The sequence below is a fragment of the Geotrypetes seraphini genome, chromosome 11, assembly GCF_902459505.1.
Source record: "Geotrypetes seraphini chromosome 11, aGeoSer1.1, whole genome shotgun sequence".
In the NCBI taxonomy this organism is placed as follows: Eukaryota; Metazoa; Chordata; class Amphibia; order Gymnophiona; family Dermophiidae; genus Geotrypetes; species Geotrypetes seraphini.
Window position 1 is genome coordinate 23,787,274 of NC_047094.1, and position 20,006 is coordinate 23,807,279.

Genomic DNA, 20,006 nt, shown 5'->3' on the forward strand with positions numbered 1-20,006 from the left:
TGTCTTAACCCACAAGCATTTTAAACTTTACAAGTCCTGTCAAAACAGAGATTCTTTCTGCCTTTTGCTTCTAATGTAAGGATGAAGAGGACGCAGCGTTTTGGAAATAAAAATGTAAGAGAAGTGTATAAATCAACCAATATCTAATATAATAAAATGGTAAGCCGCGCATGCGCACTTCCTAAGTGTGTGCCGGTTTTCCGTGAGCTGTAGCGACACATAGGAAGTGCACATGCGCGGCTTACGATTCTTTGAAAGACGCGGCGGTGACTGCTCTCACGATCCCCGCCTGTGTCGGACTTCCGACACAGGCGGGGATCATGAAAGGAGCCACCGCCGCGTCTTTCAACTAAAAAAAAAACAAGGCGGATGTCGGCCCGATGGCTGGAGTTCACCGCTGAGTCCGGTGAGGAGTGCTTCCCTCAACAGGAACCGTCGGGTCTAATTCAAATACTCCCGGCAGGTTGGGAGGGGGCGGAGCAGGCTCGCACGCCTGGCGGGGACCGGACAGGAACTAAACTCCCTGCAAGAGCCAGCCTGATGGCTGGAGATCACCGGACTGGACAGGGGGAGCAGGTAAGGGGGTGCTGCAGTACAGGAGGAGCAGGGAAGAGGTGATTCTGGACAGGGGGGAGGTAACAGGAAGGGAGGCCTACTGCTGGATAGGGGAAGCAGGGAAGAGGTGCCGCTAGACGGGGGGGGGGGGAATGGGGGGGAAAGGAAGGGAGAAGGGCTCCTGCAAAGGAGAAGAGCTACTGCTGGATATGGGGAGCTGGAAATGGGGTGATGCTGAACAGGGGGAGATAAAAGGAGAAGGACTACTGCTATATAGGGGGAGCAGGGAATGGATGGGGGTGCTGCTGGACAGAGCACAGTGGTGTGCCCAGAAGAGATTCTAGGTGTGCCACGAGAGATTCCAGAATTTTACTTTATTTTAAAAAATTCTCTTCATAAGTGTACACAACACTAGATGACATGTATGCCATGTATGCAAATGTTTGTCAGTGTTATGAGTGTCTGCTTGCATCATTCTTTGACGTGATTGGTCCTTGAAAACTAACGGCAAGTAATTTTAGCCTGATTTTTTATGCAGTAGTTATCTTAACTTGAGCAACAAAGCAATCAAGGCTTTGTTACCGTTTGGATCTTCTTATCTTTGCAAACTTGAATTTTCAGCTCTGACAGAAATTAAATTAAAAAAAGAGAACGACTGCAGATGGCTGATGATGAAATGTGCATTTGCTTGTCGAGTATCGAGCCACATTTTGAGTTAATTTGCACTCAAAAACAAGCACATCCATTGCATTGATTAGCAATTCTATTCTATCTACTTTATTTTCACCGTTGTTACAAATACCCATACATAGCTTACAGAACTTTAAATAAATAACTCTCAAATGCAATTTTTTGTTGGTTTTGCAATTTTATAATTTCAGTACAATGTCCCGTAAAAAACATTTGCTCTGTATAGTGTGTTGGAGCTATAAAAAGTTTGAGAGACACTGCCATATGGTCTTTATCTGCCTTTCTTTGTTTCTATGTGTCTCTGGGCCAGTCACTTAACCTTTCACTGCCCCAGATACAACAACTTAGATCAGTGGTTCCCAATCCTGGCCAGGAGGACCACTAGCCAGTCAGGTTTTCAGGGTAACCCTAATGAATATGCATGGAGTAGATTTGCAGGCCTGTCACTTCTATTATATACAAATATCTCTCATGCATATTCATTAGGGTGATCCCGAAACCCGACTGGCTAGTGGTCCTCCAGGACAGGGTTGGGAACCACTGACTTAGATTATTAACCAGGGCTGTGGAGTCGGAGTTGGAGTCGAGGAGTCAGAGACATTTTGGGTACCAGAAACTGAGGAGTCGGAGTCGAAGGATTTATCTGTCTACTCCACAGCCCTGTTATTAACCCATTAAAGATAGAGACAATATCTGCAAATAATAAATGTAGACCATTGCAGGCTACTGGTAAACAGTTCTTACTGAGATAAACATAGAAACATGATGGCAGATAAAGGCCAAATGGCCCATCCAGTCTGCCCATCCGCAGTGACCATTATCTCTTCCTCTCTCTAAGAGATCCCACGTGACTATCCCAGGCTTTCTTGAAATCAGACACAGTCTCGGTCTCCACCACCTCTTCTGGTAGACTGTTCCACGCATCTACCACCCTTTCTGTAAAAAAGTATTTCCATAGATTACTCCTGAGCCTATCACCTACATTTGTGTTATATTTTGGGAGGTGGGAGTGTTCTAGGGATTTGGAGATTAGATAAGATAGGTATTATATACTAACTAGTCTTTAAGCCCGTTACATTAACGGGTGCTAGAGTGTGTGTGTGTATTTCTTTCTTTCTCTCTCTCTCTTTCTCTCTCCTTAGCCTGTTTCTGTATTTCTTTCTTTCTGTCTTTCTTTTTCCTCAGCTGTCCACCACCACCCCTCACGTGCTCCCCCTGTCCAATCTCCCTTCCTTTTTCTTTCCCTGTGTCCATCACCACCCCTTCACTGGTCCCCTTATACAGCAGCAGCCCTTCTCCCTTTAACTCCCCCCTGTCCAGCAGCACCTCTTTCCTGCTCCCCCTGTCCAGCAGTAGGCCTTCCTTCCTTTTTTTGCCCTCCCCCCGTCCATCAGCACCTCTTCCCCTGTCCAGCAGTACCTCTTTTCTGTTCCCCCTGTCCAGCAATAGGCCTCCCTTCCTTTTTTGCCCCCCCCGTCCATCAGCACCTCTTCCCCTGTCCAGCAGTACCTCTTTTCTGTTCCCCCTGCCCAGCAGTAGGCCTCCCTTCCTTTTTTTTGCCCCCCCATCCATCAGCACCTCTTCCCCTGTCCAGCAGCAACCTTACCTCCACCGACATCTGCCTAAAGCTGCCGCGGCCTGCAGGCACCGACAGCCTCTGTGGCCTGCTCCCACTCCCTCCTCGCCGTCGCTTGCCGTGCCGTGTTCCCCCCCCTCCCGGGAAGCTTTGTTTCCGGCTTCGGCAGCCTCCTGTCTGCGGGCCGCCCGCCCGCCCGTGTTTCACTTGAAAGCCGACGCCGCAGCTCCTCTCTCGATCCCCGCCTGGTGCGGTTCGAGAGAGGAGCCGCAGCGGGCGGGTGAGGAGAGTGAGAAGATCCTGGCAGGTACGCCTGTGCCCCCCCCTCCGAATCAGCGGCAGACTTTGGCTGTGAGTGACGGCGAGGGGGGAGTGTCTCCGTGTTCTGGCCTGCCTCCGTGTTCGAAAATCGAATTCGGCACGGAGGCACACCTCACGCCACCAGGAATCACGCTCTTTGAAAAGCGCATGCACGCTTAGCCTTTTATTATTATTGATAATATGCTTGTGTATCCTAAAAGACCGGTGCATAAGGTATTTGATGAACATGTATGCAAACTGTTATTGCAATCTCTTATTGGATGTTACTGTGTTTGATATACGGACTCACAATAAAAATGACTTTGCATACACGTAAACCACTTTGGTTGTTCTACACAAAAGATGGTATACTAAATGTATTACCTTTATCCTTCTTTCTTTAATTTCGATTTACTTGGCCAATCTGAATTACACTGAAACAAACACTACGCTGGGAAGCAGACTTAAGTATTCTAAGACAGCTTTTGTCATCGCTCGTCTCGGCTTCCAAATAATGGCCTCCTGCATTGCTCAGGTGTCTACGTGAAAGGAACACGCTTGCAGGTTCCTCTACTGCTAAGTGGAACGTTCTTATGAAAAATTCTGGTTTAGGGGTTCAGAGTTCTCCTTGGCTACAACCTCTTCAGACCCCCGGCCATCGGATCAGGTAAACTGGGGCTGGTGAAAGCTGCCCTCCAAGCCAATTCCCTTCCCTTTTTTCGCTTCGAGTCAGCAGGGGAAGCAGACAGTGTGCCCTTTGGTAGTGTCTCCCCTGTGCACAGATCTTGTCAGTGCAGACAAATGTGTTTCCTGCTCCGAGTACATTTCACTTACTAAGGAATTTTCATCTGGTCCCAAGAGTGGTATTACGCTACAGCTTTGAAAAGTTATCAGCAGAATCTACTCTATTCCAGCAGTCAATGTCTACGCCTAGGTTAATAAGAGTTACAGTCACAAGAGCACCTAACAACTGTGTTTTCAGGTACCACAAAATTTCCTATCTGAAAAGGGGGTTTTTCTCCACAGATAGTAGGACAAATCACACACAAACACACAAGTGGGTGACATCACCCTAGAAGCACTGATAGGGCAAAGGTAAAGGGTCATGGATGGTAACATAGTAGATGACGGCAGATAAAGACCCGAATGGTCCATCCAGTCTGCCCAACCTGATTCAATTTAAATTTTTTTTTTTTTTTTTGTAATTTTTCTTCTTAGCTATTTCTGGGCAAGAATCCAAAGCTCTACCCGGTACTGTGCTTGGGTTCCAAATCAGTGCCGAAATCTCTGTTAAAACCTACTCCAGCCCATCTACACCCTCCCAGCCACTGAAGCCCTCCCCAGCCCACCCCCCCCCCAAACAGCCATACACAGATTTGATATACTGTCTTTTTGTGGTACAACCAAAGCAGTTCACAGTTATTATATACAGGTACTTTTTCTGTTCTTAGTGGGCTCACAATCTAAGTGAGTGTATCACCAACTGTGTCACGAGACGCTGGCAAGGAGGAGAGGCGTCAGCTGACTGCTTACAGGAGGTACCTCTACTGGTGTGGAAATAGGCTCAGGGCCACAGCTGGAGGGCCTCCATGCATGCGCAGATGTCAATGTGATGACATCACACATGCGTGTGACATCATCGAGTCAACGTTCGCGCACTTCCAGATGCCCTCCAGCCACGGCACTGAGTTTAAAGTGCCACGGTGTCAAAAAGTTTGCAGGACACTGATCTAAGTTTTTGTACCTGGGGCAATAGAGTGTTAAGTGACTTGCTCAGGGTCACAATGAGCCAGAGTGGGATTTGAACCCAGCTCACCAAATTCTCCACCCACTGCGCTAACCATTTGGCTACTGCTTCACTCTGACATGGGCCCTTCTCAGAGATCAGAAATAAAATGAGCAGAATTTAGGCTATGTGAAACTGGTAACCAATAGGCCAATTTTAGAAGTGGGGTAACGTGATCACACCGCTTGACCCTTGAGATGAGTTTCACCGAAGTGTTCTGAATCAGTTGCAACCTGCAAAGATCCTCCTGTCTTAACTCTTGATATAATGCATTACAATAGTCTAGGTCAGGGGTAGGCAATTCCGGTCCTCGAGAGCCAGAGCCGGGTCAGGTTTTCAGGATATCCACAATGAATATGTATGAAATGGATTTGCATGCACTGCCTCCTTGAGATGCAAATCTAGCTCATCCATATTTATTGTGGATATCCTGAAAACCTGACCTGGCTCCGGTTCTCGAGGACCGGAATTGCCTACCCCTGCTCTAGGTCAGTGGTATTCAACCCAGTCCTCAGGGACCACCTGGCCAGTCAGGTTTTTAGGAATCTGAAGAAATGGACCCAGTTCCCCTGGTTCCCAAAATTAATATTCAAAGTCACACAAAATGGAACCAGGACTTGGAGCCAGGAGATAAAAATATGCAAAGCCGTATTAAAAATGATAACAAAGTGCACACTGGAACCTTGACCCTACATGGGCCGTGTTTCGGCAAAAGATTGCCTTCCTCAGGGGCTCCTGTGTCCATATCAAAGCGGCGTTAGATTTTGTGAGCAATAGAAGTAAATGTCCGAACACAAAGCCGGGGACAAATCCTTTTGGAAAAACCAATCATTCAGAACACACATTCATCTTCCTCAGTGCTTTGGACCCTGGGAAAATGACTCCTGGCCCATCCAGTCAGCAGCATGCTTTATCCAGCAAAAATATTATGCCCTCAAGCCCGAACATTAAAAGACAGTCTGATCTGAAACGTGCTATCTACCGTATTTTCACGCATATAACGCGTGCGTTATACATGATTTTACAAACCGAGTATAACCATGCGCATTATATTCGTGAGCGTGTTGTACACATTTTTTTTTACATAGTTCCCCCCCCCGATGTCCGATTCACCCCGCAGGACCACTCGCACCCCCACCCCGAAGGACCGCTCGCACACGCACCCGCACCCCCACCCCGAAGGACCGCTCGCACCTCCACAGCCTCCCCACCCCCCCATCATGGAGAAGCTGCCTACCGTTGTCCTGCTGCTTCCTCTGCTGGCGGTCCCGCCCCTTCTCTGAGCCCTGCGTCTGCGCTGCTTCCTCTTCCGGCGGTCCCGCCCTTTCTCTGGCATCAGGCTTTCAGGGTGGGGACAGGACTTCAAGGGGGAGGAGAGTCGGGGCAGGCGAAAGGAGAGTCGGGGCGGCCAGAGGAGAGTCGGGGCGGGCGAAAGGAGAGTCAGGGCGGCATATGCGGTATACGGGTGTGCGCGGTATATAAAAATTTATTTACATAAATTACAGTTTCCCGCGCGCTATATCCGTGTGCGCGTTTTACACGGGTGCGCGGTATATGAGTGAAAATACGGTAAGTCATTTCATATGTACACATTATGCAGTTAGGCAAAAGCATTTCAGCCATCCAGCTGGGTTAAAGATTTGCACCTAAATGCTAGAGAAATTGCGTAACTTATACTGTAATATTCTATGTGCAGAAGTGTGAGCCCCACTCCGTGCTGTTCAGACTCTTGCTATGTGCCTGCCAAACAGGTCAAACACAAGTTAAGATACCCACATACTTACAGAATAGCGCCTAGCTGGATTTTTGGAATGCATACTCATATATGCACAAGTGTGTGTATATGGCCGTATTCTAATCACTTGTATGCATTATTTGAGGCATAAATATAGATGCCCACTTTTAAAGAATTGCCCCATAGATCTATTTTTGCAAAGAACACATGTTTATGGAGTTTCTGCTCCACAGAGATTCCATACCATTCTGAAAAGGGCACAAAATACATAGCTACAGTCTTTGAGAAACACCCTTCATTATAGCAATGACAAATGTACATTGCTTGGGCAACATACCTATGTGGAAGATTTACAATGCTCTCAAGTTTCACAGGGCTACAACATAGAGAATGGCACAGGGACAAATTTTTCCCCGTCCCCGTGGGAACTCATTTTCCTGTCTCCTTCCCATGAGTTCTTTTCCTGTCCCTGCCCCATTCTTGAAAGCTCTGCACAAGCCTCAAACACTTTGAAATCATAAGTAGCAACATTCTAGAGCTCAGATTGTGATGTCATAATGCCTCAATCCACCAATGCCTAAGCTCCGTCCTCATCTGCACAAGCCTCAAACCCTTTAAAATCATTAACAGCGGGATCTGGATAGTCCCCGCTGCCTTCCCTAAACACCCCTTTTCTCCATTACCCACCCTCAAAATAAAACCAACACGCTTTATTATGGTATATAGCCGCAGCTCTTTATTTAAATCAACATAACCAATAAATTAACTTTGCATAAATTAACATCATTAACATAATGAACATTAATTAAATTAACAATAGCAAGCTCCTCCCGAGCTACCCCGTGTAAACATTGCATTTGCCCCCGACTCCGCCACCAACAGCAAGCGTCTGAGGGGTGGCATGACCTCATGCCCCTTTAATCCGGGTCACCTGACCCCAAGGCACGGCTCCCAGCCGGCCCACCGCTCATCGCCGGATGAGCCCCAGCACCCAGTAGCTCGAGATACCCACCTTCCCAAGCCACTAGAGCCACCAACCAAAGGGTGGGCGGGTGGGACAAAAACCACCCTGGAGGACCTGCTACAAACCGAGTCCTCCAAGGTCCCGGTTTATCTGCTCCCCGAACCGCCCCTCATTCCTTAAACTACCCAATCATCAACTTGCCTTTTGGCGCGAACCCCTCCCCTACTCCTAATCTAATTATGCTAACCTAACCGTCCTCCCAGCTTGCCTGCGGACACACGAGGGCCTCCCAGCCCCGTGTTACTATCCGCCACTTGAGACAAGCTCACTGGCTACTCTAAGTAGCAACATTCTAGAGCTCAGATTGTGATGTCACAATGCCTCATTCCACCAATGCCTAAGCTCCGTCCTCATCTGCACAAGCCTCAAACACTTTCAAATCATAAGTGTTCAATGCTTGTGCGGTTAAGGCAGAGCTTACAGGAATGGGACCGAGAAAGGGGCAGGGACAAAACTCGCAGGGACGGGATGGGAAAATTGAGTTCCTGCAGGGACAGGGAAAAATTTGTCTCCGTGTCATTCTACTCTCTGCCCTTGGTTTTAAGCCTTACCTTTGCCAAATACTTTCTTGATTTGCTCTCATTCTGGTGACGACAAGCATGAAGGTAGCATGTAATAGCCGACACCCCAAGATGAAGTTGGCGTTCCTTCACAAAGATGTTTTCTAGGTAGTCCCCCCACATTGCCCAGGCCTTCACAAGTACATCATGCATCTGGACAGCAGCTGAGAAGGCTTTATTTGCATCCTCAGATCTGCAGCAGAGGGAAGAGAGAGATGAACAAACTTAGTGGGGAAAAAAAAAAGCTAATATTAATGTTACAAGGTTAATTTCATGCCCATCTTCCTGCTAGGATAGGAGGTCTCAACTCCAGTCCTCTAAGAGGAAGAGAACAACTATATTACGGAAGCTAACCTGGCTCCTCATCCAACAGCTTATAAATATATCCAGATACACATTCATTGTGGGGATTCTGAAAACTAGACTTGTTTATTTCTCATGCTGCACCTGGGCCACCTGAAAGGAGGTGCCCATTTATAGAATTGCTCTCTAACCCCCTATTTCAAGAAAGTTGCGTACCCAAATTTCAATCTAGCATATAACCTTGCACATGCAGCTTATAGAATAAGGACAGGTCCATAAAGCCCAGTAGCCCGTTCTCACGGGGGCCAATCCAGGTCCCTAGTACCTGGCCAAAACCCAAGGAGTAGCAACATTCCAGCATCTCAAAGAATAACAAGAATCTGGAACCCCATTGAGAGCAACATTCCAGAGCTGAGATTGTGATGTCATAATGCCTCATTCCACAGTGCCTCAGAGCCAACTTCATCAATGGCTTGATTACCTTATACTTGGCTCATGTAAGAACATAAGAATATATTTTACTAACTCACTTTGTTTGTTCAAAACAATATCAAATCAATCAAACAGATAACTGAGGTTATTTAGTGAACACTCAGACCCACAGCTGAGGTCTCAGTGAACAAATTCACGGAGCAGCTGATAGAGAGACCATCATCGTTGTTCACAGTCTCACCCTCCATACAATAGCTAAATAATTGTACACAGGTGGTAAAACAAAACCAACTTAGCTTTGAATGGAGTGGGTAACAATATAGCTGCTCCGGATTCCTTTTTATTCAAGTGACTGCATTCAATACAATTGCCGACCCCCCTACCCAGGTTTCGCCAACTGGCTTCTTCAGGAGGGGTACTATGAATGTAAAACAACCACATTAACACTAAAGCACTTCAGTTATCACTACTAATTTTACACAATAATCATGAATTAACTGCCACACCAATTACATTCAAACCTACCGGCATAACGCACTCCACACTGCTCACAGACACTAAAGGATTTGACGACGGATTTCCATCAGCAGGCCCACCTTATATGCTCCTCCCTTTATAATACGTCATACTGACATCACTATGATCTACCAGTTAAATTAACTCCTTCTATAAATGGAACCATTCGATTTCGTTGTTTAACCCTTTTGGGGTCAAAGTTTGCCACTGAAAGATAAATTTTTGTTCCAAGTATAAAAGACACTGGGTCACATCCCCTGTTTTTTTGTGTGTCTTGGCAATGACTGTATATTTAACATCTTCAATGGAATGCCGCTGCTCAAACCAGTGGTTTACAAGGGGAGCTGATACACGATGACATCTAATGTTACTTAAGTGTTCGGCGATTCGAGTTTTAATCGCCCGTCGAGTGTGCCCAATGTAATAAAGCCCGCAGGGACATATAATACAGTACACTACTGCAGTGGACAAACAGTTGGTATTGGTTCTTAGAAAGAATTTCTTACCTCCTGATTGAGGAATAAGAACTTGGTCAGTATTGAGGACATGAGAGCAATATACACAATGGGCACAGCTTACATGAGGGCCCTCAAAGGTCGGTTGACCGGGGGCTTGCTGTTTGAGAATTTGGCCCAAATTACGGCTTCGCGTGTAAGCGAACAGTGGGAATTGATTCATGCTTTCATGTACCTGCAAAACTGGCCAGTGCTTTAAAATAATTTGTCTAAGATGTTGACTCCTGCAAGAGTAGGGTAATACACACACTAAAGCTCCATTTTTCTCTTTCTCCTTTGCTTGGAATAACCATTCCCGCTGGCAGTTGTGGGCTCTTTTCCATGCTGTCTTTACCACCCGCGATGGGTAGCCTCGTTCTATAAACTTAGCATATAATAGTGCGGCCTGCTGATGGAAATCCCATTCGTCAGAGCATATTCTTCTCAATCTTAAAAATTGCCCCACCGGTATGCTGTCCCGGAGGGGCTTGGGGTGATAACTCTGGTAATGGAGGAGTGTGTTACGGTCGGAGGGTTTTCGATACAAAGTGGTATTGAACTGTACCTGAGAATCAAACTGGGATTTAACTACCTGTATATCTAAAAAAGATATTTTATTAGAACTCACTTCATGAGTGAGAGAGATGTTCAGATCAACCTCATTTAATTCTTTAAGGAACTCCTCCAACTCGTGACGTTCCCCATTCCATGTGAAAAAGATATCATCTATAAATCTTCTCCATAAACCCACTCTGTTAAACCACCTAGATGTGTACACATATTTTTCTTCATATTCAGACATATAGAGGCAGGCGACGGAGGGGGCCACTGTGGCCCCCATCGCCACCCCCTTAGTCTGAATGAAGAACCTATCTCTAAATTGAAAGTAATTTTGACAGATCACAAATTCTGCCAATGTGCCCACTAACTCCTTCTTCTGTAATGACATGTTTACACTGTCTATAAATTTCTTTATGATTGCCAGGGCCGCCGATTGTGGCACGTTGGTATACAGTGCTGCTACGTCTGCAGTAACTAAAAATTTACAAGCATGATTGTCACTTCCCTGCAAAATTTGCAGAAAGTGAGAAGAATCTCGTATATAGGACTGAGTCTTACTTACTTGTTCACAAATAAAGCTGTCAATAAACCGAGATAATGGTTCCAGCACTGAACCAATACCAGCCACAATCGGTCGGCCCGGGGGACATGTGGGGGATTTATGGATTTTGGGGATGAAGTAAATATAGGGAATTTCTGGGAATTCAACAGACAAACTCTTAAACTCCCTAACAGTAATGACTTCCGCTTGACGAGCGGTATGTAATACAGTATCAATTACTGTTTTGATCTGATGAGTAGGATCTCCATTAATCTCCCTATAAAAACTTTCATCCAACAATTGTCGAAATGCTTCTGTACAATACTGTTGATAATCCTGTATCACTATTCCGCCGCCCTTGTCGGCGCGTTGGATAGTGATAGTGGGATCCTGCTGTAAAGACTTGAGTATGCTGAATTGCTGAGAAGTTAGATTCGAGCCACAATGGACATTAAAAGTCTCCATTCTTTCCACATCCTGTAAGACTGCTTTCTCAAAAGCAGCCACCGAGACGTCCGGTACTCCAGGTGGAATCCACTTAGATTTCATTTTTATACCTCTTATTGGTTCCACTGAATCGGAAGCAGGTGAAGTTTCTCCAAAAAACGCATTCCACCTGGAGTACCGGACGTCTCGGTGGCTGCTTTTGAGAAAGCAGTCTTACAGGATGTGGAAAGAATGGAGACTTTTAATGTCCATTGTGGCTCGAATCTAACTTCTCAGCAATTCAGCATACTCAAGTCTTTACAGCAGGATCCCACTATCACTATCCAACGCGCCGACAAGGGCGGCGGAATAGTGATACAGGATTATCAACAGTATTGTACAGAAGCATTTCGACAATTGTTGGATGAAAGTTTTTATAGGGAGATTAATGGAGATCCTACTCATCAGATCAAAACAGTAATTGATACTGTATTACATACCGCTCGTCAAGCGGAAGTCATTACTGTTAGGGAGTTTAAGAGTTTGTCTGTTGAATTCCCAGAAATTCCCTATATTTACTTCATCCCTAAAATCCATAAATCCCCCACATGTCCCCCGGGCCGACCGATTGTGGCTGGTATTGGTTCAGTGCTGGAACCATTATCTCGGTTTATTGACAGCTTTATTTGTGAACAAGTAAGTAAGACTCAGTCCTATATACGAGATTCTTCTCACTTTCTGCAAATTTTGCAGGGAAGTGACAATCATGCTTGTAAATTTTTAGTTACTGCAGACGTAGCAGCACTGTATACCAACGTGCCACAATCGGCGGCCCTGGCAATCATAAAGAAATTTATAGACAGTGTAAACATGTCATTACAGAAGAAGGAGTTAGTGGGCACATTGGCAGAATTTGTGATCTGTCAAAATTACTTTCAATTTAGAGATAGGTTCTTCATTCAGACTAAGGGGGTGGCGATGGGGGCCACAGTGGCCCCCTCCGTCGCCTGCCTCTATATGTCTGAATATGAAGAAAAATATGTGTACACATCTAGGTGGTTTAACAGAGTGGGTTTATGGAGAAGATTTATAGATGATATCTTTTTCACATGGAATGGGGAACGTCACGAGTTGGAGGAGTTCCTTAAAGAATTAAATGAGGTTGATCTGAACATCTCTCTCACTCATGAAGTGAGTTCTAATAAAATATCTTTTTTAGATATACAGGTAGTTAAATCCCAGTTTGATTCTCAGGTACAGTTCAATACCACTTTGTATCGAAAACCCTCCGACCGTAACACACTCCTCCATTACCAGAGTTATCACCCCAAGCCCCTCCGGGACAGCATACCGGTGGGGCAATTTTTAAGATTGAGAAGAATATGCTCTGACGAATGGGATTTCCATCAGCAGGCCGCACTATTATATGCTAAGTTTATAGAACGAGGCTACCCATCGCGGGTGGTAAAGACAGCATGGAAAAGAGCCCACAACTGCCAGCGGGAATGGTTATTCCAAGCAAAGGAGAAAGAGAAAAATGGAGCTTTAGTGTGTGTATTACCCTACTCTTGCAGGAGTCAACATCTTAGACAAATTATTTTAAAGCACTGGCCAGTTTTGCAGGTACATGAAAGCATGAATCAATTCCCACTGTTCGCTTACACGCGAAGCCGTAATTTGGGCCAAATTCTCAAACAGCAAGCCCCCGGTCAACCGACCTTTGAGGGCCCTCATGTAAGCTGTGCCCATTGTGTATATTGCTCTCATGTCCTCAATACTGACCAAGTTCTTATTCCTCAATCAGGAGGTAAGAAATTCTTTCTAAGAACCAATACCAACTGTTTGTCCACTGCAGTAGTGTACTGTATTATATGTCCCTGCGGGCTTTATTACATTGGGCACACTCGACGGGCGATTAAAACTCGAATCGCCGAACACTTAAGTAACATTAGATGTCATCGTGTATCAGCTCCCCTTGTAAACCACTGGTTTGAGCAGCGGCATTCCATTGAAGATGTTAAATATACAGTCATTGCCAAGACACACAAAAAAACAGGGGATGTGACCCAGTGTCTTTTATACTTGGAACAAAAATTTATCTTTCAGTGGCAAACTTTGACCCCAAAAGGGTTAAACAACGAAATCGAATGGTTCCATTTATAGAAGGAGTTAATTTAACTGGTAGATCATAGTGATGTCAGTATGACGTATTATAAAGGGAGGAGCATATAAGGTGGGCCTGCTGATGGAAATCCGTCGTCAAATCCTTTAGTGTCTGTGAGCAGTGTGGAGTGCGTTATGCCGGTAGGTTTGAATGTAATTGGTGTGGCAGTTAATTCATGATTATTGTGTAAAATTAGTAGTGATAACTGAAGTGCTTTAGTGTTAATGTGGTTGTTTTACATTCATAGTACCCCTCCTGAAGAAGCCAGTTGGCGAAACCTGGGTAGGGGGGTCGGCAATTGTATTGAATGCAGTCACTTGAATAAAAAGGAATCCGGAGCAGCTATATTGTTACCCACTCCATTCAAAGCTAAGTTGGTTTTGTTTTACCACCTGTGTACAATTATTTAGCTATTGTATGGAGGGTGAGACTGTGAACAACGATGATGGTCTCTCTATCAGCTGCTCCGTGAATTTGTTCACTGAGACCTCAGCTGTGGGTCTGAGTGTTCACTAAATAACCTCAGTTATCTGTTTGATTGATTTGATATTGTTTTGAACAAACAAAGTGAGTTAGTAAAATATATTTAAGTATATCACTTTGGATAATCAAATTCCCTCGAGGTATAAGAACATAAGAATAGCCATACTGGGTCAGACCAGTGGTCCATCAAGCCTAGTAACCTGTTCTCATGGTGGCCAATCCAGGTCTCTAGTATCTGGCTAAAACCTAAGGAGTAGCAACATTCCATGCTACCAATCCAGGGCAAGCAGTGGCTCAATAATAGACTATGGACTTTTCCTCCAGGAGATTGTCCAAGCCTTTATATTGAACCTATATATATTTATTCAAACATATTAATTTTTGTTAGAACTTATCCGAGAAACTCTGATGTGGCATATTGCCTAATTTTTCTTAGTAGTTACTCAATTGCATTGCCACCGCCACTAACTGCATACACTATCCACAGTTAGGGTATGATTCTCGAAACGCGCTTCCCAATTGCAGGTGGTGGTAGGCGTCCTTCTGCCGTCTGGTAGCCAATAGGGACACACTTTTTTTAAAAACTGTCTTGAGGCAGGACGCCTACATTGTAGGCCTCTGTAGCGCATCTACCGAGAGGCATATCCACGCTTAAGCAGGGCAGGGGTTTAGTTTCACCTGGAAATGGCCTTGGGCGGGCTTATGCGTCAATACGCATCTCCGTAGACGCGAGACAGATGCCTTAAAGGTAGGCCTGCAAAATGTTGGCATACATTTAATGCATCTGTCCGGGAGTGTAGACACGATTCTGAATAAGATGCTGATTCATGATTGACATGCGATCGGCGGTCGCCGATATCAGCGCCCTATACAGATATCAGGCCCTTAGCGCATCTACTTCCCCCTTTCCTATTGAGATTTACCCCGTAACTGACTAAGCCATCTGGTCAGCCCAGAAACCGCATTTGTTGGGGACCTTTCTGAATGGAAGCATGCATTTCACTCACAGAATAAATAAAGCCTTTTCCCTAGCATGAATTAATCTAGATACTTTCTCAAAAAAAATATATTTAATTCAGCAAAAAAGTGGGCCCATGTTATAATTCATCTTGGCAACGGTAGCATAATATCTACAAACACATTTCTTTGCCCCATTTAATATGTGTGGGGGGGGGGGAGGGGAGAATTGCTACTGTTACTTGTATGAACTTAACGATTCATGCGTGCGTGGAATTTACGTATGAGAGATTAACCATCTCTTTAAACATCTGTTACAAAAATTCAACAAAATGTCCAGATGGCTCCGAGTCAACAGGGACCAACAGCCCGACCTGACAATAAAATCCCTTCAACTGAATACGCTAAATCTATAGCAGTCTGCTTTCTATTTTATTGGGCCGGAGAGTACAGTGGAAGTTGCTACAGGTAAAGACATCAAATCAGCCTCTCCCCAGATGACCTGGAGCCGTTGGGATTCTCCAGAGTTTGAACTTATTTTGTTTTTCAACGTTCAACAGAAACAGCACAAGAGAGCTGTAATATTGGCACTTTTGTGAGAAATAAATAGCATCTGTGAACTAAGTATACTGTCCTTTCATCACTCTTACAGCTTATATCTCCAAAATACTACCCAAACAATACATGACACAATTGATGTTAAATCTCTACCTGACTAGTATACTAGGATGGTCTCGGGACTCAAGAACCTCCCATATGAGGAGAGACTGAATAAATTGCAGCTATACTCGCTCGAGGAACGAAGAGAGAGGGGGGACATGATTGAGACGTTTAAATATATCACGGGCCGCATCGAGGTGGAAGACGATATCTTCTTTCTTAAAGGACCTTCGACCACAAGAGGACATCCGCTGAAAATCAAGGGCGGGCAATTTCATGGCGACGCCAGGAAGTATTTCTTCACCGAAAGGGTGGTCGATCAATGGAACGAACTTCCACTGCAGGTGATTAAGGCCAGCAGCGTGCTAGATTTTAAAAAGAAATGGGATATGCATGTGGGATCTCTAGCGGGGTGGGTCACTAGCGCGGGCAGACTTGATGGGCTGTGGCCCTTTTCTGCCTTCATATTCTATGTTTCTATTATAAATGGAAAAAAGTTATTTTATGGTGATAAGACATAAATCTGAATAGATTGCCTCATTCCACCAATGCCTAAGCTCTGTCCTCATCTGCACAAGTCTCAAACACTTTAAAATGATAAGTAGCAACATTCTAGAGCTCAGATTGTGATGTCATAATGCCTCATTCCACCAATGCCTAAGCTCCGTCCTCATCTGCACAAACCTCAAACACTTTCAAATCATAAGTAGCAATATTCTAGAGCTCAGATTGTGATGTCATAATGCCTCATTCCACCAATGCCTAAGCTCCGTCCTCATCTGCACAAACCTCAAACACTTTCAAATCATAAGTAGCAACATTCTAGAGCTCAGATTGTGATGTCATAATGCCTCATTCCACCAATGCCTAAGCTCCGTCCTCATCTGCACAAACCTCAAACACTTTCAAATCATAAGTAGCAACATTCTAGAGCTCAGATTGTGATGTTATAATGCCTCATTCCACCAATGCCTAAGCTCCGTCCTCATCTGCACAAACCTCAAACACTTTCAAATCATAAGTAGCAACATTCTAGAGCTCAGATTGTGATGTCATAATGCCTCATTCCACCAATGCCTAAGCTCCGTCCTCATCTGCACAAGCCTCAAACACTTTAAAATCATAAGTAGCAATATTCTAGAGCTCAGATTGTGATGTCATAATGCCTCATTCCACCAATGCCTTAGCTCCGTTCTCATCTGCACAAACCTCAAACACTTTCAAATCCTAAGTAGCAATATTCTAGAGCTCAGATTGTGATGTCATAATGCCTCATTCCACCAATGCCTAAGCTCCGTCCTCATCTGCACAAACCTCAAACACTTTCAAATCATAAGTAGCAACATTCTAGAGCTCAGATTGTGATGTCATAATGCCTCATTCCACCAATGCCTAAGCTCCGTCCTCATCTGCACAAACCTCAAACACTTTCAAATCATAAGTAGCAACATTCTAGAGCTCAGATTGTGATGTCATAATGCCTCATTCCACCAATGCCTAAGCTCCGTCCTCATCTGCACAAACCTCAAACACTTTCAAATCATAAGTAGCAACATTCTAGAGCTCAGATTGTGATGTCATAATGCCTCATTCCACCAATGCCTAAGCTCCGTCCTCATCTGCACAAGCCTCAAACACTTTAAAATCATAAGTGTTCGAGGGTTGTGCGATTAAGGCAGAGTTTACAAGAATGGGGCAGGGACAGCGACAAAACTCATGGGGACGGGACGGGAAAATTGAGTTCCTGTCATTCTCTACTGTCAAGCTCTATTTATTTATTCGGTTGTATAGCCCGTCCTCCCCAGGAGCCCAGAATGGGTTACAAGGATACATACACAGAAGTTTCAAGAACAGTAACACTCGTGTTACAAGAACAATAACTAGCTACAGGATCAGTACACACATGCTAGAGAATTGAGATGGGTTTTGATAACACACGCTACGAAGAACATAGAGTACACACATGCTTTAGTAAATCTAAGAATAAACAAGATATATAGGGAGCTATCGTCATTCCATGATAGCAGCAGCTCAAGGCGCGTTGTTGTGGAATACCTTACCGCTCGAAATAAAGAAGGCTTCTACATTATTAAGTTTCAGAAAACTGTTAAAAACTGAATTGTTTCTGCGATATTTCTCAGAATGATTTCTTTTTTGCACTAAGAAGGCTGAATTGATGTTTATATATTAATTGTACAATAAATCTTGTTTTTATTGTTGAAATCTTAATTGCGAATGTAACTTTGCAACTCGCACAGAACTAAAGGATGTAGCGAGTAAGACATTTTTAAATAAATATAGTGTCTCAGAATGGTATCTATATGGTTGTAGTAGATAAGAATACAGCGATGATTGACAGATTCAGGTGCCCCAAGTTACGGTGTGCCGGGGGTCAGTTAAATTCATCTCACCACCACCACTGCATGAAATCTTGTCCTGTCATTTCCTATTAAGTACTGCCATGCTTTTTGAATACCACTGTGCTCCCCTATCATTTCACGATCTAAAATGTACCGTCATGCTCTACATTTCTATACTCTGTTATGGTTTGTGATATTTGCCCTGTTATGCTTTATTATGCATGTAACTCACTATTTTCACAGCCATAACCAACCCCAAATATACAAAATCAAAAACGTGCTATTAAAGACTTGCTAAAATTTTCACATTCATCCACACAAAACAATTACACAAAGACGAGTGGAGAAAAAAGGTGACGGGACAAAAGCGCGCCGGACAAAGCTGCGCCGACATTTCGGCCCAGACAATTGCGCGCAAGACTCCAGCGCACCGCTGTAAAAGTTAATTTTAAAGAGCTCTGTTCGCGCTGCCATGGGGGGGGATTGCACCCCCCACATTATACAGAAAACTTAACTTTTTCCTAAAAAATCTGGAAATTAAATTTCCTCTATAATGGGGGGGGGTTCCAACCCACCAACTCCCCCCCCAACGGCAGCACGAACACTATTAAGTAAACTTGGGGGGGTTCCCCCCTCACACACCCCCGTCGGAGCTCTTTTAAAATTAACTTTTCCGGCGGCACGCTGGAGTCTTGCACCCAAACGTCTGGCCTCAAATGTCGGCGCGGCTTTGTCCCGCACGCAAAGGACTGTGAACCGAGAAAAACAGACCTCAATATTTTGGCTCTAGAGCGCAAAAGTGTCGAGTGAGCCACTATCATCATAGGTTCTGAAAAAAAAACCTCCATTATGTATGTAAACTTTGTAACCCCTTCTGAGCTCTTCTGGGAGTTTGGGATATAGATCCAAATAAATAAATAAAGGTTCATTAAAAAAAAAAAAGAAAAGAAATATGTTAGTCTCGAAATGCAAGTTCACATCACTACACTGAAAGGTCACTTTGGGCAGCCACAAAACTTAGAGACTTGAAGAAAGCACAGGTGTTTATTCAGCATATGCGGACCCTGAGCCCCAAGCTGGCTTCAGAAGTCCCGAAACCAGGAAGTTTCAGAGCTTTTTATACATTCTTCTGGCTATACAACTGAATTCTAGAAAAAACTTTTCACGTGTTACTTTTCTTAACAATCATTGGTCCTAAGCTCACACTAGCAGGTCACTAGCAGGTCACTTATCTAAGCCCTGCAGTCTTTCTGTTACATGTCGTTTATGCTGAGATAGCCATAAGAAGCTAGAATGCCCAAGCTAAAACACCCAGTGCAGGCAGGCTAGAACAGGAGATAAGTTAGGTCTGCAGCTAAACATAATTCAGCATTTTATTCAAGAGAAAACTTAGTTCAACACTTAGGAAAACCAGTCCCAGACTCCTTCACACAAGGATGCATGAATTAAAGCAACTAGCACACTGCGAAGCTAAAACACGATGCAAAAACACCGACGACCTTGCTTGTCAAGGAGCTTATTAAAAAGATAATTAGCCTCACTATTACGGAACCACTTCATTTTCCTGGGTAACGTGGCCAGCCTAGGCTGAGGAGATTACAGCATGGAGCAAGCTGATAAATGACTCACTTTATCACTACCTTCCACTTCTAACAATGGGATTTGTCACGCGTCTTCTCTTTCTCTATTCTCGCCCGTGTTATTTATCACACTGGCACTTCAGATGACTCTCCTCATGCTCCTTCTGTCACCTTGTTAATAAAGGAGGAAGCAAAAGGGGGGATGGTGCGCCCACGGATGACCTTTACCTTCGGCTCTTTATTCTAGGCTACAAAAGGTGAATCAGTTAATTGCAGGGTACCAAATGGTCACATTTCATCCTG

At 44.5% G+C, this 20,006-nt stretch overlaps 1 protein-coding gene across 6 annotated transcripts in view; it reads right to left on the reverse strand.

Annotated features, from left to right (window-relative positions):
* TRRAP (transformation/transcription domain associated protein) overlaps nucleotides 1-20,006 on the reverse strand; it is a 359,951-nt gene that overhangs the window by 70,800 nt on the left and 269,145 nt on the right. For all 6 annotated transcript variants that reach the window (XM_033914195.1, XM_033914194.1, XM_033914196.1 and 3 more), the window contains one exon: nucleotides 8,218-8,419. In XM_033914195.1, coding sequence (XP_033770086.1) covers nucleotides 8,218-8,419 — 202 coding nt within the window. The remainder of the gene's footprint in view (nucleotides 1-8,217; nucleotides 8,420-20,006) is intronic.